Source organism: Pteronotus mesoamericanus, unplaced genomic scaffold, assembly GCF_021234165.1.
Source record: "Pteronotus mesoamericanus isolate MK-2021 breed Mesoamerican mustached bat unplaced genomic scaffold, CSHL_Meso_final contig_164, whole genome shotgun sequence".
NCBI classification, from domain to species: Eukaryota; Metazoa; Chordata; class Mammalia; order Chiroptera; family Mormoopidae; genus Pteronotus; species Pteronotus mesoamericanus.
The window spans coordinates 24,480,518-24,506,305 of record NW_026555065.1 but is presented as its reverse complement, the minus strand read 5'-3'; the positions used below and the strand labels follow the sequence as shown (position 1 = coordinate 24,506,305).

The following is a 25,788-nucleotide window of genomic DNA, read 5'->3' as shown; positions in this document are numbered from 1 at the left end:
TGGTACGCTGCCATAGCTGAAGGCAGGTGATTAGACCACCAGCTATCAGGTTTATGTGCTAGCTAATTTTTACCCAAACTTTCTGAAGCTACATTAAAAGCAGATAATAGGTAATTGGGGTAAACAACAACAACAACAAAAAACGCCTTTGGCTCTTAGATAACAGCATAAGTAACATTCCTCTCCCATAATGAACAGTATAAGAAGGTATTCTCCCAACTTAAAAACATTTTGTGTTCCAAAAATTTTTAAGTTAGTTGTTTAGCACTCAGGATCCATTCCCCTATAGAAATAATAAACATGGTGATAGGCTTCCCAGGCAGAATAGGAGCAAAAAGAGGGAGTGAGAGGCTCTGGGGATTAAGGACTCCCAGGGAGGTTTTACTCAATCTGTACCTCCCTCTCTGAAGCTCTGCCTCCTTCAGCCCTTTTAAAGAATTACTTCTCATTTAACAAATGTTAGTAATCTTGTGCTGGGAAGGCAGGAATATAGCAGTATGGAATAGAATAGATTTTTATAACTTTCTCCAATCACCTGTTCTTTAATCATATACCTACTGAGATTTTCTTAGTTTTCCTTCTCATATCCATGGGAGAATAGGTATAATGGTTAATTTTATGTATCAACTTGGCTGGTCTGTGAATTGCCCAGGTATTTGGTAAAAGGTTTGTCTGGATTTGTCTGAAGAATATTTCTGGGTGAGATTAGCATTTGAACCTGTAGACTGAGCAAAGAAGATTGGGCGTCCAACATATCTGAAGATAAGGGCATACCAACAAAGTACCCATCAGTAGACGAGTAGATAAAAAAAAAGCTGTGGTGCTTATATACAATGGACTGTTACTTAGCCATGAAAAAGGATAAAATCTTAACATTTGTGGATGGGCAGCATGGATGGACCTAGAGGATATTATGCTAAGTGAAATAAGTCAGACAGAGAAAGACAAATACCGTGTGATTTCACTTATATGTGGAATCTAAAGAACAAAATAGACAAAATTGAAACAGACTCATAGATACAGAAAAAAAGAATGATGGTTGACAGAGGGGAGGGAGGTTGGGACAGCGTTAAAAAGATGAGGGATTAAGAAGTACAAATTGGTAGTTAACAGAATAGTCATGGGAATGTAAAGTACAACACATGGTATATAGTCAATAACATTGTAATAATTATATATGGTGCCCGGTGGGTATTTGAAATAATAGGGGGATCACTTTGTGAAGTATATGATTGTCTAACCACTATGCTATACACCTGAAACTAAAAAATATATATATTGAATGCAAACCGTAATTGAAAAATAAAATTTAAAACATTTTTTTAAAAACCACTGGGTGGGCCTCATCTAATCAGTTGAAGGTCTGAATAGAACAAATGGTCAGTGGATAATTTTATTGTGGTTCAGTTATAGTTGTCCCCATGTTTTCCCCATTACTCCCCCCTGCCCTACACCCCCAGTTCCCACATTCAACCCTCCCCCTCTTCCCTCGTTGTCTTTGTCCATAGGTCCTTTACACGTGTTCCTTGACTTGATCCTTCCCTTCTTTCCCCCATTATCCCTCTCCCCCACCCCTCTGATCACTGTCAGTTTGTTCTTTATTTCCATGTCTCTGGTTCTATTTTGTTCACTATTTGTTGTGTTGATTAGGTTGGCAGTGGATAATTTTTAAAAGCCTATTTCCTTCTCTTGTTTTATATTCCTGTGGTGTAGTGATAGGTAAAATCTGCACATGGGTGCTAATAACAAGTCTTTCCATACCTATAGAATGTAATAGGATCCATTTCTATTCAAAAGAATTCCCAGAATTCAACTTTCTTGGGCATTTATTGAAGAACAGGAAGGGGCTCAGGTAAGGGAAAGAAAAGATGAAATAGGACCTAGGATAATTGCAAAGACCAAGGTGGTGGTGGGAAGTGAGGAGGAGCCTGTCAGTTTTGTTTCCCCTTCCTGCTTCCCTTTTCTTCATTGAAGGTCTCCTCCTGCTCCCTTCTGCACCCCACACCACACCCTCCAGTGCCCCCACATGCCCTCTCGCTAAAGGAAAAGAGAAAAGCTAGAGAAATGGGAATATTTTGAGTTGGTAAGCCCAAGCAGCAGCATGTAGATAAAAGAGGGGTCCTTATGGCCCCTGACAACCCATCCAGAATAAATCATTCTACTTCCAAATGGCTATTTCTATGCCTGTATAAAAGAAAGAGATAGTGCAGATTATTATGTAGACATTACTAGGGTTCATTCAACAATATCTCGTTCTCCTTACAGGCACACAGAAAACAGTTTTTCTCAGCTGCTCTTACAAGTGGGCAGGGTCACTCAGCTATTATAACTAATGATATGTGAGTTAAAGTGACAAATCATTTCCGGCTTGTGGCAGTGCAAAGTTGTAGTTCTCAAGTCTCTCTGCTGCCCTGCCATTGTAATTATAGAGCATGTGTTGTGTTGAACTAGAAGAGCTGAGATACTGAAGCAGCCTATATTTTCAACTACTATATTGGGTGAGGAGGGATGGGGAACAGGCAGATGCCCTGGAGACCCACCCTGACCCACAACAAATTTTGTGTGAGCAAAAAATAAACTTTGATGGTACTAAAGCAAGATTTTCGGAGCTGCTTATTTATCACAGCACAACCCAGGCTATCCTGGCAGATGTAGTAATGAAAACTGGGGCCTGCATATTTAAGAGAGTGCTGGCTTATTTCAGAGGAATGGAAGCTATTGAGTCAGGACTTCAAAAAAAGGTCTGTATTGGTAATGGCAATAAGGGTATCCTAGGTCCTTGTAAGATAAAAATGGTAGTTGATAATAGAGCCTGTGGAGATCTTTGAATTGATCTATTGGGTTTTGTCATGTCCAAAAACATATTGGTCTCTGATAGGTTTATGTCATTTACATGACTCTTTTGGCGAGTACTTAAGCTTAGTAGAGGTGATAGCCCATTTCTTTTTTCCTGGAAACTCCGATTGTCTTTTTACATAGACCAGCCTAGCATAGCAGGGCAAGGGGAACAGCATGAGTGTTGGTGTCAGCTGGACGTGCTTTTGAATGCCTGGTACACCATTGCCATTTGTTACCTGGGGCAGTTCTATGACCTGTCAAAGCCCAAGTTCCTCCTCTACCAAAACAGGGATTTAAATGCCTATTTTTGTAAGACTATTGAGAGGACAATAAAATACCAAATTAATGAAAACCTCTAACGGTTCTGGCACATTGTAGGAAATCAATAAAAGGTATTTATTGAAACTTAAAATAAATATCAAAGGGGGGGAGTATGACCTTTCAACATCTTAAAGAATTCTCTTTGTAGATTTAAATAAAATACTACCTAACAAGCCTTGTATTTCAAAAAAAATGGAAGAACCATTTAATTTTCAATCCGCAATGGATAGAATGACTTTTGGGAAATTTTGCTTGAAGCATTAGAAGTCCAAAATTCAGCCCTTAAATTACTGGGCTAAATATGTGTACGTTAGGGTTTTAAGTTTTTGGTCTGTTAAATTACCATTCAGAGCAATTATCTTTTTAAAAGTTACAGACCTTTAGTCCAGATTATCTCAATATGTGGACTGTGAAATGGTTTTCTACTGATATGAATCTACAAATATATCTCCTAATGCAGTTTCCCAATTTGTAATAGTCCTCACACCTATAGATTGCTATTAAATTCATCAAAATATCAGGGAGGTAGAAGATCAAATACCCATATAATGACACACACACACACACACACACACACACACACACACACATGCACGCGCGCACACACACACACACAGAGTGACTATAGTTTTTTTTAATAGCAAATATGCCAAAACTAAAATATCCATGAGTAAATCACCTTAAAAGAGTCACCTTTAAAAGCTGTTTACCTATTAAAGAATACCATGATTTCTCAACACATTTTTGGGACTCCTTTTTTATAGTTAACTTCAGAAGCTGGCACATCCTTTCCTGTATCCCTGATCATAATAAACATGTCCTTTAAGGATAAATTTGATTTTTTCAAAAGAGCCAAAAGTTATCTAGGACCAATTCTTGTGAATTAAAGTGATCAAGGTAGTAGTATCTTCTTCACTAAAATACAGATATGAATATAAAATACTGTGATTAATATTTTAACTTGGAAGTAATGGCACAGATTTGCAATAAAAGTATACACTTACCTTATTCCAGAATTTAAAAGACAATATTCATTTGCATATTTAAATGTATGAATGCACACATTTACAAAGTAATGCAAAACTAAGTAATTTTTATTTCATACTTTCTTGAGCATTTAGAGCTGTATTACCACTCCTACTTCTGGCTGCCAGGCCATGGAAAGCTGCAAGAACAAGTAAATGCCTTCACCTCCTAGAAGGAGAAGGGAGGAGCATAAAAAATATTCAAAGAAGTGATGCCTGAAAAATCCCCATATTTCGCAAAAATCGTAAGCCTATAGATTCAAGAAGCTGAGCAAATCCTAAACAGGACAAACCTAAAGAAAGCCACACAGGACACTGAGACAAAGAAAAAAATCTTGAAGGTAGCCAAAGAGAAATACCACATTATCTATAGAGGAAAAATAATGGAATAATAGCAAATTTCTCACTGAAACCACATAGGCAAGAAAGAAGTGGCACATTTTTCAAGTGCTGAAAGAAAACTGCTGACCTAGAATTCTATATCCAATGAAAATATCCTTCAGGGATGAAGGAGATTGTGGTTTTAAAATTTAGGGTCCAGCCCTGGCTGGGTGGTTCAGTTGGTTGGAACTTCATGCAGTACAACAAAAGGTGGCAGGTTTGATTCCCAGCCAGGGCACATACCTAAGCTCAGGGTTCTATCCCGTCAGGGGACATATATCGAGGCAACCAATAGATGCTTCTCTCTCTCTCTCTCTCTCTCTCTCTCTCTCTCTCTCTTCCCATGCCCTCCTAAAATCAATAAACATATCCTCAGGTAAGGATTTTAAAAAACTGGTGGTCCAGTAACCAAGGAATCTGAGAGTATTCCCTTGGGAAGTTGAGGGTAAATAGCAAGACCAAGAGAAATACTTGGGGGAAGCAGGGGAGGCATGAAGAGATAGAGACTCTTACCTGGAGAACTGATCTAAAGGTTTATTGTAGATTTGGAAAACAAGGAAATCTTGGGGTATCCTAGCAAACTGTTTGTAAACACTACTTACACAATGATACTATAAACAAGCCAGGTGTTCCCAGAGCTTAGAGTTTATCTCCCAGGAGCCAGTTAAGGACCAGTCTTGTGTTTGAAATGTACAGTTTGTCCGTCCCAAGCCTGCTGACTTAACCTTTTATTTCACATAGGGCATCCAAATGCAGTTGTAGACCTTGTTTGGATTCTGACTCAAATAGACCACTGTAAAACAAAACAAGAGCGTTTTTCTTTTTATAACATAAGTTATAATTGACAATAAATTGCATATATTCATATTGTACAGTTTGATAAGTTTTGATGCATGCATATATCTGTGAAATAATCACCACAGTCAAGATAATGAACATATCCATCAGCCCCAAGAGTTTCTCATCCCTCTGGAATCCCTCCCTCCAGCTCATCCCTGTCCTGGCAATCACTTGTCTTCAGATACTAAATTCATATTTTTTAGAATAAATTCATATATAAATGAAGAATGTACTCTTTGCTTGGCTTATTTCACTTGGCATAATTATTCTGAGATTCACCTATGTTATTATTAAATAGTGTATGTCTTTTTATTGGTGAATAGTATTCCATTGTTTTGATATATCTCTATTTATTTTTACCTCAATTTGTCCATTACCTGTTGATAAGCATTTGGATTGTTTCCAGTTTGGGCATTAGGGTGCTATGAACATTCAAATACAAGTCTTTGTATGAACATATGCTTTCATTTCTCTTGGTAATATTTAAGGGTGAAATGGCTGTGTTGTACAGTAGATACATGTTTAACTTTTAAACTAAAACTGCATGATAGACCTAAATGAAAAATCAAAAACTATTAAAACTTCTAGAAGTAAACATAGGGAAAAATCTTTGTGACCTCTGGTTAGGCAAAAATTTCTCACCTAACAAAAAACATGATTAATAAAGAAAAAACTGGTGAGAGGCTTCCAGTCTAAATAACAACATAAGGAAACATGACTCTTCTCTTTGCACAACCACATCAAAATTACAACTAAAATATAGAACAACCATGACACAGGAACTCAGAAATCGAGTTAAATGGAAGTACAACAACTACAAAATTGAAGGAACCACTTCTATCCAGACTGGTAGGAGGGGCACAGATGCAGAACGCACTGGCCCTGTCCCCATGTGGATAAAAATTTGGGAGGGATATTTTGGGAGCGAGAGGTCCCAGACCAACACCAGGCCCCCCAGCCCAGGATTCCAGGGCCAAGAAGGTAAGTCCCCACAACTTCTGGCTGCAAAAACCAGCTGGGATTGAGTCGGTGGAGAAGGCTGCTGAACCCTGAGCAGTTCCTCTTGGGGAACCTACATTTGGACTCACCTACTCAGACTCGCTCTCTCTGAGCACCAGCACCGGAGTGGCAGCTTGAAGGGCACCCGTGGTACACAGGGCTTTCTGAAAGCATCAGAGCAAGCAGAGGCCATTGTCCCCTTGCTGAGCTCTCTCCACACAAACCAGTAGGCTGGTGCCATATCTGAGACTCCATCAACCTGGCTAACACTGTGTGACCCACCTTAGAGATCCACAGAGGCTCCATCCACCCAACCTACAGGCCCACACAAGCTGCTTTTCCATAAGAATGGCTGGTCTTGGCTCCTAAATCCCATCAAACAAGCAACAGCTGGCTTCAGTGAGCCCTAGGGCAGCCAACTTAGAGTCACAGCTTGGCTTCACCTGGAAATCTCTAAGCCCAGCACAAGTAGCAGCCATCTTAGGTTGCTTTACAGCTCAGGCAGGTTGTCCCAGGCAAAACACAGGTCACAGGTCGGGGCTGACCTTGGCATGTACCACCCAGGAAAACGCTAGGACCAATGCACCCAGTGGACACCTACGGACCGCATCAGAGCACCACCACCCTGCCCTTGCACAGCTGATCCTCCATGGACAGCAGAGGTTGTGTAACGGGGCACAGCCAGGGACCCCCCCAAAGGGTATTTTGTAACGGAGTCCAGAGATTGGGGTGTCCAAGAAAAATATATTCTCCCCACCCCAGGGCGGGCAGCCATGGAGGATGGGAGCCTTGAGCAGGGCCATTGAGAAGTCAGTTTGCATGTCAATAACAGGATAGCTTCCTTCCTTATTTGCAAAGAGGATTATTTTGCCTATCACCAGAGCTAATCATGAAGGTTTAAAAGACTTAATACAGAATGTAACCGAGAGAGAGGAGAGACAGGGGCCTGCAGGAGAGAGAAAGGGACACAGACTCTGGGGAACAGTGTGTGAAGACCACGTGGGAAGAAAGAGGGGAGAAAGGACTCTTGCTATTGGGCCATGAGAAAGTGTCACATGGTTATGGATTAAAAGCTGGAGATTGTGGCGACGCAGTAGATGGTGCTGAGACCCGCAAGAGGCCTGCCTAGCCAAGCCAAGCCCCAGAAATCTGTTCTTTTTCTTCTGAAGGACGGTACCCCTGACTGGCCTGACTGGGCAAAGGGGGGAAGGCAGGACGGTGTGTGTGCTGGTGATTGTTTTGAAGGAATTGTGAGGTTTAAGGGTGACATTTAGCCATTAATCAAACCTGTATAACTTTTGAATAAATAGTTCCTTTTTCTTCTCACCAAACTCTGTCTGCCATTCAGAGCCATAATTCCAAGGGCAGCGGGCAAAGGAGCCACAACCGAGGGGTCCCACGTGAGGAGGGTGTTTCGGTAATAGCATCTGGGCACCCCCCGCCCCCACAGGTACTTTTGTTCGGTAACAGTTGGTGGTCAGTGGTCACAGCCAGTCCTTGCAGCTGACCTGACTAAATGCCTCCCATTGACCTGCCAACAGCAACCAAGGTTCAACTACAAGAGGAGCGTGTACTCAGCCCACACAAAGGGCACACCTTGAGTACCCAGCTTGGATGATGGAGGTGCTGTGCCAGTGGACCCTGCAGGACACCTACTACTTTAGGGCACGTTACCAAGACATGGAGTCACAGCAACTCTACCTAATACATAGAAACAGGGAGGCTGCCAAAACAAGGAGACAAAGAAACACAGCCCAAATTCATGGGGGACTCAAATGTTGGAAAAATTTTAGTTTCAGGTAATAGCTAATAAGCTTAGCAATCAATGTATGTAAAAAGCTATTGCTTCAGGAACTGAAAGTATGACCAACCTTGGCCCTGGGAGATCATAAGCAGTTCCACCTTTGTGCCTCAGGAGGACTGCAGGCAATCAAGATGGTATCTGAGCCGTTGTGCTCCAGGGGGAGATGCCCACCATGGGGGACACAGGCGAAAGAATGCTGGAGCTTTTTATCTGATTAAATTTTTCCCTGAATTCCAAACCCCTTACCTACACTTTTCTTCTTCTTAAAAAAAGGGTTGGTTTAAAATGGAACTTAAGACACTCTGTTAGGGTACAAACCTGCTGTCTTCTCAGATCATTGACCGCCTGAATAAAGTGCCCATAAAGATCAGATTCCTGTCTATGCTTATTGGGCCTGGTAGGTGACAGACGCCATGAACACCAGCTTTTCCGGTTTCAAAATGAAAGAACAGATCAGAACTCCAGAAAAAGAAGTATATTAAATGGAGATAAGCAATCTATCAGATGCAGAGTTAAAAACACTGGTTATAAGGATGCTCAAGGAACTTAGGACATCAGCTGTATAAAAAAGACCTAGTCAGAAACGAGGGATACACTAACTGAAATAAACAATTTACAGGGAAACAACAGTAGAATGGATGTAGCCAAGAATCAGATCAATGATTTGGAACATAAGAAAGCAAAAGATAACCATGCAGAACAACAAGAAGAAAAAAGAATCCAAAAAAACGAGGATAGTATAAACAGCCTCTGGGACAACTTTAAGAGGTCCAATATTCACCTCATACAGGTGCTAGAAGGAGAAGAGAAAGAGCAAGAAATTGGAAATCTATTTGAAAAAATAGTAAAAGAAAACTTCCCTAATTTGGTGAAGGAAATAGAAATGCAAGTCCAGAAGCACAGAGAATCCCAGTTATGATGGATGCAAAGAGGCCCACTCCAAGACATATCATTATTAAAAGGCCAAAGGTTAAAGAGAAAGAGAGACTCTTAAAAGCAAGAAAAAAGGAGTTAGTTACCAAAAGGTTGCCAGATGGAGGGGGGAGCGGGGAATGAGTGAAGAAGTGAGATTAAGAAGTACAAATGGGTAGTTACAGATTAGCCATGGGGATGTAAAGTACAGTATAGGAAATGGAGACGCCAAAGAACTTATGTTCATGATCCATGGACATGAACAATGGTGGGGGGATTGCCTGAGAAAGTAGGGGGCACTGGGTGGAGGGGGGCCACGGGGGAGAAGTCAAGGCAGCTGTAATAGCATAATCAGTAAAATATAATTTAAAAGAAAAATAAAAAAATGGTCAATTGAACTTCCTCAAAAGTAGGAACTGATGTGGCTCTGTGGGCTGGGGCTGCCCACAAACCGTAAAGGTGACTGGTTTTGATTCAGTTAGGTCACATGCCCTCACTGACTGTGGGCCAGGTTCCCGGCTGGGAAGCAACTGATCAATGTTTCTCTTCCATATCCATGTTTCTCTCCCTCTCTTTCTCCCTCCCTTCCCCTCTCTCTAAAAATAAATAACTTTTTTTAAAAAACGTGTAAGACTGTTACTCTTTGTAAAATACAGTAGTATTTCATAATATATAGAATGGAAAGGCAAGCCACAGACTGGGAGAAAATCTTTGCAAATTATACGTCTGATAAAGGACTTAATTCCAGAATATATAAATAATTCTCAAAACTCAATAAGAAAATAATTTAATTTTTAAAATGGCAAATGATTTAGACAGAAGATATATAAATGGCAAATAAGCATATGAAAAGATTCTCAACATCATTAATTATTAGGGAAATGTAAATTAATACAATAAGATACTACTACACACTTATTACAACGTTTAAAATTTAAAAGACTGACAATACCAATTATGAGCAAGGATCCAGAGTAACTAGAACTCTCATAAACTGGTAGGAATATGAAAGCTTTGGAAAACAGTTTATGTGCAATTTTGACTTCAAAATAGTATCAAACTTACACAAAAGTTACAAGAATCATCTAAAGAATCTCGTATATCCTTCACTTAAATTCTCCAATGGTTGACATTCTATATTTGACTTATCATCATTTCGATTTTCTGGATAATTTGGGAGTTAATTATATATTAATATAATATATACTAATAGGGGTAATATCTATTACCCCTAAGGCTGCAGTGAAAATTGTCTAATAAGAAGAACAATGTTCTATATGACCACAGTACAACCGTAAATGTAATTTCCATTAGGAAATTAAAACTGATAAAATACTGCCATTTAATCCACAGATTGGTCCCTCCCTCAAATTTTGCTGATTGTCTTTATTATGTCCTTTATAGGTCCAGCACCCAGTATAGATTCTAATTTTAAACAAAAAGAGAATTTTGAACATAGATTGGGTATTAAATGAAACTCAGTAATTGTTACATTTATAAGCTATGAGGGTGGTATTATGTTTGAAAAAAGTCTTTACCTGTTAGAGATACATACTTAAGTATTTATAGAAAAAAAATGATATAATGTCTGAGATTTCCTTAGAGATTCACTCCCAGGAAAGTGGAAGGAGGGAAAGGAATGAAATAAGGCTGGAAAGATACCTCATTGTTGAAGCTGAGTTATGAATACAGAGTTTATTATATTTCCTCTACTTTTATGGATGTTTGAAAATTTCTATAATTAGAGTTTTTAAAGAAAAAGACCAATGGAGAAACTGAAGGATTTAAAGGATTGGACTGATATAATCATATATGTAATTTAGAAACCTTACTCTGGCTGCAATAGGAAGAATGGCTTAGAGGGGGGCAGGATTGAAGACTGGTTTTTGAACCATTGAAGTCCTCTAGGGAAGAGATAATGGTGGCCTGAACTAAGTGGCAGTGGGATAGATGAAATGGATGTATTGAAGACATGGTGAGTATCTGGATGTGAGAGTTGAGAGCAAGGGAACCCAGAATCACACTTAGTTAGCTTGGGTAATTTGGGGCAGGTGGTGCCATTTATCTAGACAGGGATCACTGGAAAAAGAATAGGTCCATGGAGAGAAGATGGTTTGAGGAGGCCTTAAGTCAAACTAGTGCATTTGTGTTATTCTGGCCAAATCTGAGTGAATAAATAACAGCAAGATACCCAAATAATCATTAATTAGCAAATAGTATAGGGGAAAGCAAAGTAGACAGAGGAAATGTCACTTAAACCTAATTTGAGGTAATCTCATTGTTCTAAATCAGCAATTTTTCAACCGATATGCTGCAAATGGCATACTGGTATGCCTTAAGAATTTTTAAAACATGTAATCCCTGACTATTTTAGTCAGGGGCATTGACCTTTTCCCTTAGATTGTCAAATAATAACATGACAAGGGGCAACACAACAATAGCCGTCCGATGGAAATGAATCAAAATTATACCTATTTTTTTGTAAGATCAGAAAAAATAATTTATTTCTCAGTGTGCCTCAGATTTTTAGTAATTAGTTTATGTGAGCCATGAGATGAAAAAGGTTGAAAATAACATTTCTAAATGAACATGTAGCCTTATATTAATATTGAATCTGAAGTGCAATGACAACATCTAGGTAGATATTTTATAAACTCAAAAAAAAAAAAAAAAGAGATTGAAGGCAGAATATTACAGAAAGATCCCTAAACTCACATTAAGTAAACTGAGCATGGAACAAAATTCTTTTCATGGGTCTGCAGCTAATGGAGATGCCTGAGTGGAAAGACATCTTTCGGTTGGAATTGCAAGTGAGAGATCCTGAAGGTGGCAATGTAGGGACAGAGAACATGCATAGGATGTTGAATCTATGGTTTAACGGAATGCGTTTGGGGGTACAAAACTGGGGGAAAGGGAGTAGTAGCCATGACTTTTACTTCTGGTAGACTTGTGGGAAGGTTGTAGGTGAGCCAGTAGTGACTTGAAAACCCGTCAAAGATCTGTCCTTTAAGATCTTCCTGTCACCACCCACGCCAGGATGGAAGAATTCCAGCAGGCATTTCTGTTAGAGACCTATTTCGTGAAAACGATACCATTTGGCTTTATCATTTCATTCTGATTGATTTGATCTCTCACGTTTCTGCAGTTTCCTTTGCTCTGGTTCTCTCACAGGACGTGGGCAAAGCCGTCTGTGGCCTGGCGCCCTACCCGTAGAATCTGCTCCCGGCGCGGCGCCCCGCTCCCGGCGCGGCGCTCCGCCCCCGGCGCTGCGCTCCGCCGAAGGGCCTACCCTGCGTGCAGCCCCGCCCACTGACCCTCCCACCGCGCCGCACGGCGCCCCGCCCTCGGGCCAGTCCGGGCAGCGGATGCCTGCCCCGGCCCGCCGCCGCCGAAATAGGGCCGTCTTGCCTGGGCCGCCCAGTTGCAATGGCTGGGGGTCGTGGGGCTCACGGACGCCGCCGGGACGAGCCGCCGGAGAGCTACCTGCAGCGACAGGACCACGAGCTGCAGGCCCTAGAGGCCATCTATGGCGCCGACTTCCAGGACCTACGGCCGGACGCGTGTGGATCGGTAGGAACGTGGCTCGTGGAGTCCCGGCTGGCTTGCTGCGGCCCAGCCTTCCTCGGCTGGACCTCCCTGGCCCAGGCCCGGCCCGGCCCTGCCGGAGCCCAGCCGCCCACCCGCTTTAGGATTCTGCAATCCTTTCATTCCTTCCAGTACCACCCACGCTCACTTTTTGTCCTTGCAGCGGCACAGCGGGTCTCCAGAACCCCCACCTGGAGACCCGAATTCTCCCGCAGCCTCTTCTGCAAGTCGGCTCCTGTCTCTGGCCTAGCACTGTTTCTCATCCCCACTGACATCCCACAGCATCCCTGCTTCCTTCGAATCTTGCCCCTTCCCCTGAAAGCCCTTGAGTTTGATACAACAGCGCATTCAAAGGGATCCATTGCAACTTTGTTCTCAACGCTTTTTGGGCGTTTACACAGACCCCGTTGATGCCATCAATCAAAATTATCAAGTGTTACGCTCCTGTGCGTTCCCAATTGTAAAGCACTTACTCTCCAGTTTACGCCCCCGGCAATCCCACTGTGTTTTCTGGTATGTGGGAATTTTCCTGTACCTTCCCCTAGGGCTCTTAGCAGAGAGTATAGAATACATTCATCTTAGCATTAATGGAGAGGCCCTGTGCTGAGTCTAGACCTTTTTAAACGACATTTGGTTTAAAATACTATTTTCCTTTTTGTCTGGAGATAAGGCACACTATAAACTGCAGATACTAACATCCCCTCTCCGCCCCCGCACCATCCCTGAGGTACCTATTCAACTATTACCATTTGAAAAGTAGTTCTACCTTTGCGTGCCTTCAGTTATGACATTTCACAGCATCTTTCAGCACAACTTTATCTACACATCCAGTATTTCCTCCATAAATAGGATCTTGGTTCTAGGCATTGGGAATACAGCCCCAGAAGAAAGACAAAAAACCTTGCCCTCAGGGAACTTACTTTTGTAGTACTTTATATCAAGAGTTAATTTTTAACAAGAAATGTAAGTGCTTTATAAATGCTTAGAATAGAATAGTAACATAACTTTCTGGTAATCTGGTAACTTCTCAGTTCTTAAACCTTGAGAACCAGGAAGTACGCCCAGTAGGCTCCCAAAATAGGTGTCACACCTGGCACTCACTACAAAGGCCCCAAGATTTCATTCAGAGCTAGTTTGTTTACTTTATACATGCTTAGTTATCTCGTCCTAAAGCTGTAGAAAAACAGGAAGGAGAAAGGAGCTGCTGTAAGTAAGTATCCCAATAATCTCAGAATACAGAGCTTGTTGCCTTCATAATAAGACAGAAGACTAAACACAACCAAACAAAAACTATAAAGGGCAGAATAATTCAGATAGCTGTCTGTGGCCCGTGGTGTAGAGGGCAAATAACCTCAACTTTTTTATAGGCCCAACAGACAAATAATTAATGGTCATAAGGGTGAATCAGAGTGTAGTCATTTAGCAAGTATTTATTATCACCTGCTATTTGCAGTCTTCAGGGAAAGGTTATGCAGCCACAATCCTTTATCCAAAACTCGAGACCTGATGGGTTTCACAATTCAGAAGTAAAGCTGCATTCATATTCATTTGTGCACACTGCACCTCACTTAACACCTCCCTCGGTGTGTCTTTCCGGGTTAGGGGGAACACCAAAATCAAACTAAATGTGTAACCTGGGTAAACAAAGACTGTTAATAGTCTTGTGTCAGTTCAGGCCAAATTTGCTGCCAGTAAATTCAGGTCAGAATTATTGACCTGAATAAACTTAAGGTTTGCTTTAACTTATGAAGTTTTTAAAACTACTTTTTGGGGAATGTAATGTAATGCAGATTTCAGTTCAGTAGCATATGTATGTCATTTATAAATAACTAAATGTTTTGGGAGCGAATCCTAAAAATTATTTTGCATGTAAAAAAGTATGGACACCACTAGTTTAAAGTATAATTTTCTCTGGAGTTATACACTTATTAATTTAATTGTCTTGGCTAATTGTCCATGTCGTCAAAGGGTCTGCTCATTTTTAATTTGATAGCTATTGCAAACTTCCCTTCCCAAAAGGTTACTTCTGTCTCAAGGCCCACCAGTAATGTGTGAGAGGGGTTTTCCTACACTTTCACTGGCATCATAGATGTCAGACTTTTTCCATCTTTGCCATTGAGTAAATGGAACATTTTCATTTCTAAGTGATTAATTATGTAGGCTACCTTTGTTTGTAAACAATAGGTTTTTCTTTTTCTATGCACTGTTCATGTTCTTTGTTTTACTTTTTCCGCTGTATTGTATATTTTCTTCTTAACGTGTCAACTATTTTTATATGTTAATAAAATTAGCATTTTTGGTTATATATTGCAAATATTTTTCCCTAATTGACTGTGTGATTTCAATATTTATGTAATTAATGCAATTTTTAAAAACTTTAATATAGTCAAAATAACCTATTTTTTGTTTTATAGTACCTATAGATTTTTTTCTAGAAAACATTTTCCTGCTCTACTGTTATCAAAAAATGAATTCTTTGAGGGTTTTTATTTTAAAGATTTTATTTATTTGTTTTGAGAGAGAAGGAAAGGGAGGAAGAAAGAAGGAGAGAAACATCGATGTGTGGTTGCCTCTTGCACACCCCCGTCTGTGACCTGGCCCGCAACACAGGCACATGACCTGGCTGGGAATCGAACCAGTGACTCTTTGGTTTGAAGGCTGGTACTCAATCCACTGAGCCACACCAACCAGGACTGAGGTTTTCTTTTAATTTTTTAATCACTTTATTTTTTAACTTGCATCAAATAAATATAGAAATAGCCTTTTTAAAAAATTCTTAGGCCCTGGCCACCTAGCTCATTCAGCTAGTGTCATCCCAATGTGCCATGGTTGCAGGTTCTGTCTGCGGTCAGGACACATACAAGAAACCATCGATGAATTCATAACTAAGTGGAACAATGAAGGGATGCTTCTACCTGTCTGTCTGTCTGTTTCTCTGTCTCCCCCACCCCCTAAACTCAATCAATAAAAAAATTAGAAAAGAATTTTTAAAAGTTCTTATCTCCATCTAAGTATGAATTTAGGCCACCTCCTCCCACCACCAACTAGCCAGTTAGACTAACACCAAAGGGTTTGGTTTTTTTTCCATTTTTTCCACTACTATAGCCCCTCCCCTTATTCAAGGGGAGTATACTCCAAGACTCCCAGTAGATGCTTGTAACTGCAGTACTACCAAACACTATACATACTATGTTTTTCCCAATACAGTCCTATGATAAATTTTTTTAAATTAATTTTTTCAAATACATTTGTCTCTGCCTTCCCCCCACCACTTTTCCTTGTCCCCTCCCTCCCTCAACTCTTCCCCTTTGGTTTTGTCCATGAGTCCTTGCTGTATGTTCCTTGACTTTCCCCTTCCCCTACAATAGTTTATTTTATAAATTAGGCACAGTAAGAGATTAACAATAACTAATAATAAAAGAGAACAGTAATAACAATGTGCTATATTAGAAGTTATGTGAATGTGGTTTTTATCTCTGGAAATATTATACTGTACTCACCCTCGTGATTATGTGAGATGCTAAAATGCGTACATGATGAGATGAAGTGTGATAAGATGAAGCGAGGTGAATGACAGCCATTTTGACATAGCTTTAGGCTACTGTTGATCTGATGAGATGTCAGAACGAAAGTCAGCTGCTTGGGCGATAGTGGGTCATCAAGCCTGGAGGATCCTTGATAGTCAGATTGGCTTACAGATTGACTGTAAGTAACTGAAACTATGAAAAATGTAACCCCAGATAAGGGGGGATTGCTATACTAATCTCACATGCCACCTTCCTATTATATGGGACTATGGTAGGATCTGTGTGGTTGTTCACACTTGCATGCCCAGTGCCTGATAAAAAACTCAAAATTCTCTCTTTTTTTTTTTTTTTGGAGGTTTGCTTGTTTGTTTTTATTGTTCAAATACATTTGTCTCCATTTTCCCCCCACCACTTTCCCCTGCCCCACCCAACCCCATCTCCCACCATGAATCCTTCCCCTCTTTGGCTTTGTCCATGGGTCCTGTACACATGTTTCTTGATTTGACCCTTCCCTTTCTTTTCCCCATCACCCCTCTCCCTCCTTTCCTCTCGTTACTGTTGGTCTGTTTTTTCTTTCAGTGTTGTTGGTTATATTTTTCTTGCTTGTTTGTTTAGTTGATTAGGTTCCACTTACAGGTGAGATCATATGGTATTTGTCTTTCACCCCTTGGTTTATTTCGCTTAGCATAATGCTCTCCAGTTCCATCAATGCTGTCATGAAGGCGTGTGTAAATGTACCATAGTTTTTTGATCCACTCATTTATTGATGGGCACTTAAGTTGCTTCCAGCACTTGGCTATTGTAAATTGTACTGCTATGAATATTGGGGTGCATAGATTCTTTTGAATTGGTGTTCCAGGATTCTTAGGGTATAATCCCAGCAGCAGAATTGCTGAGTCAAAAAGCAGTACCATTTTTAGCTTTTTGAGGAAATTCTAGACTGTTTTCCACAGTGGCTGCACCAGTCTGCATTCCCACCAACAGTGGACTAGGGTTCCCTTTTCTCCACAACCTCACCAGCACTTGTTGTTTGTGGACCTGTTTATGATGGCCATTCTGACCAGTGTGAAGTGGTATCTCATTGTAGTTTTAATTTGCATTTCTCTGACGGCTAGTGATGGTGAGCATCTTTTTATATGTCTCTGGGCCCTGTGTATGTCCTCCTTGGAGAAGTATCTGTTCAGGTCCTTTGCCCATTTTTTAATTGGATTGTTTGTCTTCCTGGAGTGGAGTCGTGTGAGTTCTTTATAGATTTTGGAGATCAAACCCTTGTCTGAGGTATCACTGGCAAATATATTTTCCATACAGTTGGTTCCCTTTTCAGTTTGCTGATGTTTTCTTTAGCTGTGCTGAAGGTTCTTATTTTGATGAGGTCCCATTTGTTTATTCTTTCCTTTATGTCCCTTGCTCTAGGGAACATATCGGTGAAAATACTGCTGCGTGGAATATCTGAGAGTTTCCTGCTTATGTTCTCCTCTAGGACTTTTATGGTGTCACAAATTATATTTAAATCTTTTTTCTATCTTGAGTTTATTTTTATTTTTGTGTATGGTGTAAGTTGGTGGTTGCATTTCAATTTTTTGCATGAAGCTGTCCAGCTCTTCCAACACCATTTGTTGAAGAGGCTATTTTTACTCCATTTTAAGTTTCTGCCACCTTTGTCGAATAGTAATTGACCATAGAGACATGGGTTTATTTCTGGGCTTTCTATTCTGTTCCATTGATCTGTATGTCTGTTCTTATGTCAGTACCGGACTGTTTTGATTACAGTGGACTTGTAATATTGTTTGATACCAGGTATTGTGATCCCTCCTACTTTCTTCTTCTTTCTCAAAATTTCTGCAGCTATTTGGGGTCATTTATGGTTCCATGTACATTTTTGAAATGTTGGTTCTTTATCTGTGAAATACGTCATTGGTATTTTAATAGGGATTGTGTTGAATCTGTAAATTGCTTTGGGTAGTATGGACATTTTGATGATGTTAACTCTTCCAATCCATGAACACGGAATATGCTTCCATTTATTTGTATCTTCTTTAATTTCTTTCTTCAGTGTTGTGTAGTTTCCTGAGTACAGGTCTTTTACCTCCTTGGGTAAGTTTTTTCCTAGGTACTTTATTTTTCTTGTTGCTATAGCAAATGGGATTTTTTTCCTGATTTCTGATTCTGGTATTTCATTGTTGGTGTAAAAAATACCTTCAATTTCTGAATATTGACTTTGTATCCTGCTGCTTTGCCAAACTCACTTATTAGGTCGAGTAGTTTTTTGGTGGAGTCCATGGAGTTTTCTATGTACACTATCATGTCATCTGCAAACAATGACAGTTTTACTTCCTCCTTTCCAATTTGGATGCCTTTCTTTCTAAATTTTATTTTTAAGTCATGTTTATTCTATAACAGTTGTCTCAGTTTTTCCCCCTTTTGCCCCCTTCCACCTATCTCACCCCCTGCTCGCCTTTCCCACAATCAATTCCCACTCTGTTGTCCATGTCCATGGGTCATTCATACATGCTCTTTGTTTAGTCCCTTCTCCTTCTTTCCACCATTGTCCTCCTTCCCCATCCCCTCTGGTCACTTTCAGTCTGCTCCATGTTTCCATGCCTGTGGTTTATTTTGTTCGTTAGTTTATTTTATTGAGTAGATTCCACTTGTAGGTGAGATCATATGGTATTTGTCTTTCACCAACTAACTTATTTCACTTAGCATAATATTCTCCCTTCCATCCATGAGGCTGCAAAAGGTAGGAGTTCTTTCTTTCTTTTTTTAAATGAAGATTGATTTTATTTATTTATTTTTGAAATGTCAAGATCCATTATAAAGTCTCAGCAATTAAAACAACATGACACCAGCACAGAAATAATCAAGTAGATCAATGAAATAAAATGAGCATCTAGAAACAAATGTATATATATATCTAACAATGTAATATGTGATTAAATTGATATTTCAAATCAATGGGGAAAATAAGGCTTATTCAACAAATAAGGTGCTTGGACCCCTACTGAAATAAAAAAAAAAAATAGAGAGCCCTATTTCACATTATATACAAAAACTATTCAGGTGAGTTAAAAATCAATATGTAAAATCTAAGGAGTTTTAGGAGAAAATGCAGAATAACATTTTTCTTACCCTGAAGTAACATATTCAAACCCAGAAGCTATAAAGTAAAATATTGACAGTATGACTATATTAAACATTTAAGACTACATAGCAATATAATATTAAAAAAGAGGACAAGTAATAGAATAGGAAAGTATTTACAACACATCTAAAAAAGAGTTCATCATTTTTGGTGGGGAGGGGTTTTGGGCAAAAATTCTACAAACATTTAATAAAAAAATAGATAAAGAATACCAAAAAGTCATTTAAAGCTTTTTAAAATAATAGAAATAGGCAAGAAATATACAAAAACAGGTTTAGTTTCAACAAATAATAAAGGAATAATTAAAATGACACATCATTGTCACAATCAGATTAATAAGTATTAAAAATTTTGTAACATCAAGTATTGGTGACTGCAAAAGGAAGTGAGTATTCATAGACTCTTTTTCTTCATCTTCTTAAAGCAGTCCCTTTAGCATATTTTACAATGCTGGTTTGGTGGAGATGTATCTTTTAGCCTTCTTCTGTCAGGGAAACCCTTTACTTCACCTTCCATTTTAACCGAGAACCTTGCTTGGTAGAGCAGTCCTTAATTACAGGCCTTTGCTTTTCATGACTTAGATTCTGTTTCTTGCCATTCCCTTCTGGCTTGTAGTGTTTCTGTTCAGAAGTCAGCTGCTAGCCATATTGGGGCTCCCTTATATGTTACTACCTCTTTCTCACTTTAGCATTCTCTGTTTATCTCTGATATTTGCCATTTTAATGATGATGTGTCTTGGAATGGGACCCTCTGTGCTTCCTGGACTTGTGTGACTTTTTCTCTCAAATTAGGGAAGTTTTCTATCATTACCTTTTCAAACAAGTTCTTCATCCCTTGTCCCTCTTCTTCTCCTTCTGGTATCCCTATTATACAGATATTACATTTGAGATTGTCCTGCATTTCCCTCAACTCCTCTTCATTCTTTTTGAGTCTTTTTTCATTTTCTTGCTCTTTCTGGGAGCTTTTTTCTGCCTTATCCTCCAGCTCACTGAATCGATCCTCTGTTTCATCTAGCCCACTTTTGATTCCTTCTATTGTGTTCTTCAATTCAGAAGTTGTATTCTTCATTTCCTCTTGTCTCATTGATAATTTCTATGTCCTTTTTCATGCTAATATAGTTTTCAGTAAGTTCTTTGTAGTTTCCCTGTAGTTTTTTGTAGCTCTCTCTGAGCTCACTGAGCTCATTGAGCTTCCTTGGAACTGCTGTTTTGAACTCAATATCTTATAGTTTACTTGTCTCTATTTCATTCATTTCTCTTTCTGGGGAGTCCTCCTTTCCCTTCGATTGGGGGTGTTATTGTCTTCCCATTATTTGTGGGGTTCTTCTCTTTTGCTTATCCTTCTTAAATTGATCTGTCTTGATTTCCTGACTTTGTGGCATGAACTTCTATGGTAGGAGACTGCTGTTTTCTCTGTCTGGATCTGCCTATGATGATGTCAGATGTTGACCCAGTGTGACCTTAGGCATTCTGTTCGAGACTTCCAAGAATCTACTATCTGTGGCCGTCTTCTTCAGCTGTTAGCCTAGTCACTCTGCACTCAGTAGGCTGGCCTAGAGACACCACAAGGCAGGGCAGAGTCCCTCCGGGGGGGGCGGGGTCACTGGGTCCTCTCACGCTGCTGCCGCTCAGGGGAGTGGTCTGCCTGAGCCAGACGGCTGCTGCCGTATGGGGGAGGAGTTAGCACAGGGATCCCACTGGCTACTCTCTCCATTTTCTCCCCAAAGTCTCCATCTCCAGTCTCTTCTCAAGTGTCTCTAGACCACTCTGTGCCCCCTTTAGCCAGGGACCTACTATCTGTGGCTGCCACTCTGCACTCTGCAGGCTGGCTTAGAGACACCACAGGGTGGGGCCAAGGCCCTCCTGGGGGCGGGGCTATTTTGTCCTCTAATGCTGTTGCCTCTCAGGGGAGTGGTCTGCCTGAGCAAGATGGCTGTGCCATCTGGGGGATGAGTCAGCATTGGGATCCTGCGGACTACTTTCTCAGTTCTCTCCCTGTAGCCTCTTTCCCCAGTCTCTCTTCAGGCATCTCTAGCCCAGTCTGCACCTGCCTTTGCTGAAGCCCAGGGTAAGTGGCTGCAAATAAAAATTTATGTGTTGGCCCTTTAAATGGCTCTTTGCATCTCCAGCTGCCTGTCTCTGGCAGAGAGCAACCCTGCTGCTTTTTGCAGTTGGCTGTTATCTGTGTACTTTTTGGGCTCTGGTGCTGTAGGCTGGAGATCTCCACTTATGGTTTAGACCCCGCTCTTCTTAGGGGGATCTAGGTGGCCATTTCAATATCCTTTTGGTGCTGCCACCTGTGGGTACCCTGCCACCTTCTTGAGTCTCTACTGCACTCCTTACCAGTCAGGTTGTGCTAAAACTGATTCTTCTGTCTGTCCGAGGTTATAAGGCTCCTCTGTCACTATTGTTCAGTTATTTGTTCCAGGTGATTTCTCCACAATTTAGTTGTAATTCCTGGTTGGTCCTGGGAGGAGGTCAGTGTGACTTCCACTTACTCCTCCACTATCTTGATTCTCCAATTTGGATGCCTTTTATTTCTTTCTCTTGTCTGATCGCTGTGGGTAGGACTTCCAACACTATGTTGAATAGAAGTGGTGAAAGCAGACAACCTTGTCTTGTTCCCCATCTTAGTGGGAAAGCTTTTAGTTTTTGCCCGTTGCGTATGATTTTGGCTGTAGGCTTTTCACATATGGTCTTTATTATGTTGAAATATGCCCCCTTTATTCCCACTTTGCTAAGTGTTTTTATCATAAATAGATGCTGTACCTTATCAAATGTTTTTTCCACATCTATTTATATGATCATGTGGTTTTTGTCTTTTGTTTATGTGATGTATTATGTTTATTGATTTGCGATTATTGAACCATCCTTGCATCCCTGGGATGAATCCCACTTGATCATGGTGGATGATCTTTTTAATGTATTGCTGGATGCAGTTTGCCAATATCTTGTTAAGGATTTTAACGTCTTTGTGCATCAGCGATATTGGCCTGTAGTTTTCTTTCTTTGTTGTGTCTTCAAAATTCTTTATTAAATGAAATAATTCCCAAATGTATTTGGATCTGTTGTTGACTCTCCCTTCTATCCCATTAATCTATTTAAGCACTGCTACCACTTTGCTTTAATTATTACAAATTCATAATAAGCCTTAGTATTTAGTGTGGTCACCATTTACTTTACAGAATTTTCCTGACTAGTTTTACTTTAGTTTTTCCAGATAAGTTTTGGAATCAACTTGCCCAGTTCAAAAAGTTATTTAGTATTTTTATTGGAATGACATTACATGTATTTAATTTGGGCAGAATTCAGATTCTTAATATTTTTTAATTTAAAAATTTTTAATTATAGTTACATACAATATTATATTAGTTTTAGATGATTAGACACATATAATTTACAGAGTGATTATCCTTAGAAGTCTATTACCCACCTGACACCCTACATAGTTATTACAGATTTATTGACAATAATCCCTATTATGTACTTTACATCCCCATGACTGTTTTTATTATAGACATTTTATACATCTTAATTCCTTCCCTGTTTTCCAGATTCTGACTATCCTAATGTTTGTTTAAAATGGAACTTTAGGTTATTAAACTTTTTAAACAAATCTAACATTGTTTAAAAATTCTTACCAGCTTGCAAACAGAAGGCAAATGAACTTGATGATTTTTACAAGATCAGTTACAGAAAGTATTTTCAGAAAAGGAGATAAGGCAGGGAGGAGATCAGTGAATAAGGCATTTAACATAAAAATCAGGGGAAAACGAGTATGTATGATCTCTCTTATATGTGAAATCTAAAACAAAGCTCATAGATTGAATGATTGGTGGTTGGGGGAATGGGTGAATTATGAGGTTAAATAAGTTAAATTTTAAAAACATAAAATCTAGGTGAATGTTAGCTAATTTCCATTTTGTGAGCTTTTACTATCATTTTTGTTTTTGCTGTTTTCACAAACTTAAAATCAAAGGTTTGCTCAGATTACCCAGCTTGCCCATTTTTAGATTTGTAATGTTTTCATACAGACTAGTTTCTTCCCTACAGTAGTTATAGAATATAAGATCTGAAGCAGCTGAGAAACCATAGGCCATACTGAGTCAAATCTTGCCATCAAAATTTAAGGAGGATATGGTTAGTAAAATCCTAGGTAACAATTCTATTCTAGGCCAAACATCTAAACTGGTCTGAATTGTGTAACTTTTAAAAAATATATCATTGTGCCCTAGCTAGTGTGGCTCTGTGGATTGAGTACTTGCCTACAAAACAAGTGGTTGCTGGTTTGATTCCCAGGCAGGGCACATGCCTGGGTTGCAGGCCAGGCCCCCAGTAGGGGGTGCATGAGAGGCAACCACACACTGATGTTTCTCTCCCTCTCTTTCTCCCTCCCTTCCTGTCTCTCTAAAAATAAATAAATAAATGAATAAATCTTTAAAAAGAAAGAAAGAAAGAAAAGGACCAAGTGTTTCTTAAAAAATATATATATATATAAAAGTGTGGTAAAGAACACATAAAATTTACCATCTTCACCATTTTTAAGAGTACATTGTAGTAGTGTTACATTTACTTACATTGTGTGCAATGAAAAATTGTGTTGGTATCTTTAACTTCCCAAACCTCATTCTCTCTGCTTACCTTGTAAACGAGTGAAGTTTAATCATGGGCTGTCATTAACCCTTATGCTTTGGCCTTAGAACCAAAATATTTGCTGCTGTGTAGAATGGCTGATAAAATTCTCAGTTTTTAATAGTCACATTCTTCACTTCAGTACTTTTTTTTAAAGACTTTATTTATTTATAGACAGAGGAGAAGGGAGGGAGAAAGAGAAAGCGAGAAACATCAGTGTGTGGTTTCCTCTCGCACACCCCCCACTAGGGACCTGACCTGCAACCCAAGCGTGTGCCTTGACTGGGATTCAAACCAGATACTCTTTAGTTCACAGGCCAGCGCTCAATCAACTGAGCCACACCAGGCGGGGCCACTTCAGTACTTTTAACAGAAATAAACACATCCTTAAACCAGTTGATTTTGTTGGGCATGAGGGTTAGAAAGTGCCTGAGGACAGCATACTCATACTGAGCAGCAGGGGTTTGTAACAGCATTGGCTCCTGCAGAAGGTGTGCACTGTGCCAGTGTTCCTAATGCTTTGGGGGTGATTTAAGATCCTTGGGGTTTGTTTCTTGAAGAGCTAATAACGAGTTCCAAATGAGCATTACCTTGTTATGTTTCAGGACTGAGTTTACGTTACTTTCACTTTTTATGTGCTTGAGGATTTGTTGGACTATTCTATAACTCCAGCAGAGTACCAGCTTCATGATCCCATTAAGAAGCGAATTTATCTTTTGTAGCATGATATGGCCTTCTCTCCATTACTACTTTTTATGCAGCTTGCATGTCACTTGCATTTTCAGTCTTCAAAACATTTTTTTTCCCTCTTAGGATTTTGTATGTTTTAGAGCTGACACATCTACATTCTATTTTCCTCGCATTAGGTGCTCTCAAAATTTTTTGATTACCCCTTATTCTGTGTCTATTTGCTTGCAAATATTTCAGGAATTAATTTTTTCCTTATACAGGTTAAGTTAAAGATTTTATCAATACTGAATTCTGATGACTAGTTATCTTTTAAACCTATGAAGGAGGCCCTACCACACCCCATCCCACTCCCCAGCACATCTTGGTTGTTAAATCTTTTTTTTTTTTTTAATATTTATTTCTAGTGAGGGGGAAAGAGAGTGAGAGAAACATCAATGTGTGGTTGCCACTCAGGTGCCCCCTACCAGAGACCTGGTCTGTAACACAAACACGTGCCCTGACTGGGAATCCAACTAGCAACCCTTTGGCTGGTTCACAGGTCGGCACTCAGTCCACTGAGCCACACCAGCCAGGGCTGTTAAACCAATTTTAACCAAGTCATGTTCAACTCCAAGAGTCCTTGAATGCCCTAATATGAGCTAATGTTTAGTATTCTAAACGTGTTTTGCATAAAAGCTTCTTCACATATTGGGGAGCCTCTCAGTTGAGAAAAACCTGACAAATATTGTTTATCTCTGAAATCACTATTGCCTGTCCTCCCCTCCCCCCAAGGGAGCCTGTATTGGTTAGGATTAAATTTAGCAATATATGGCAGAAAACCACAAAGTTTGCTTTTTTGCATGTAGAAGTCTGGAGTCTAGGACTTCTTCTAAATTGCTGTTCCACCATTCTTAATGTGCCCTTCATGGTATAAAATGGCTGAACGCCAACCATCACATCCGCATTCCAGCCACCTGGAAGGAAACAGGAAATACGAAGTGGCATGTATTAGTTCAACTTACTGGCCAGAAATTAACCCAATGGAACAGGTACACTTAGCTGCAGAGAGGTCTGATAAATGTACCCAGTTACTAAATCAGTTCTGTTGGTAAGA

At 39.8% G+C, this 25,788-nt stretch overlaps 1 protein-coding gene across 1 annotated transcript in view; it reads left to right on the top strand.

Moving 5' to 3' along the window:
* Positions 1–12,482: 12,482 nt before the first annotated feature.
* EIF2AK4 (eukaryotic translation initiation factor 2 alpha kinase 4) overlaps positions 12,483–25,788 on the top strand; it is a 102,238-nt gene continuing 88,932 nt past the window's right edge. The window contains exon 1 of the mRNA XM_054565596.1: positions 12,483–12,690. Coding sequence (XP_054421571.1) covers positions 12,547–12,690 — 144 coding nt within the window. The 5' untranslated portion in view covers positions 12,483–12,546. The remainder of the gene's footprint in view (positions 12,691–25,788) is intronic.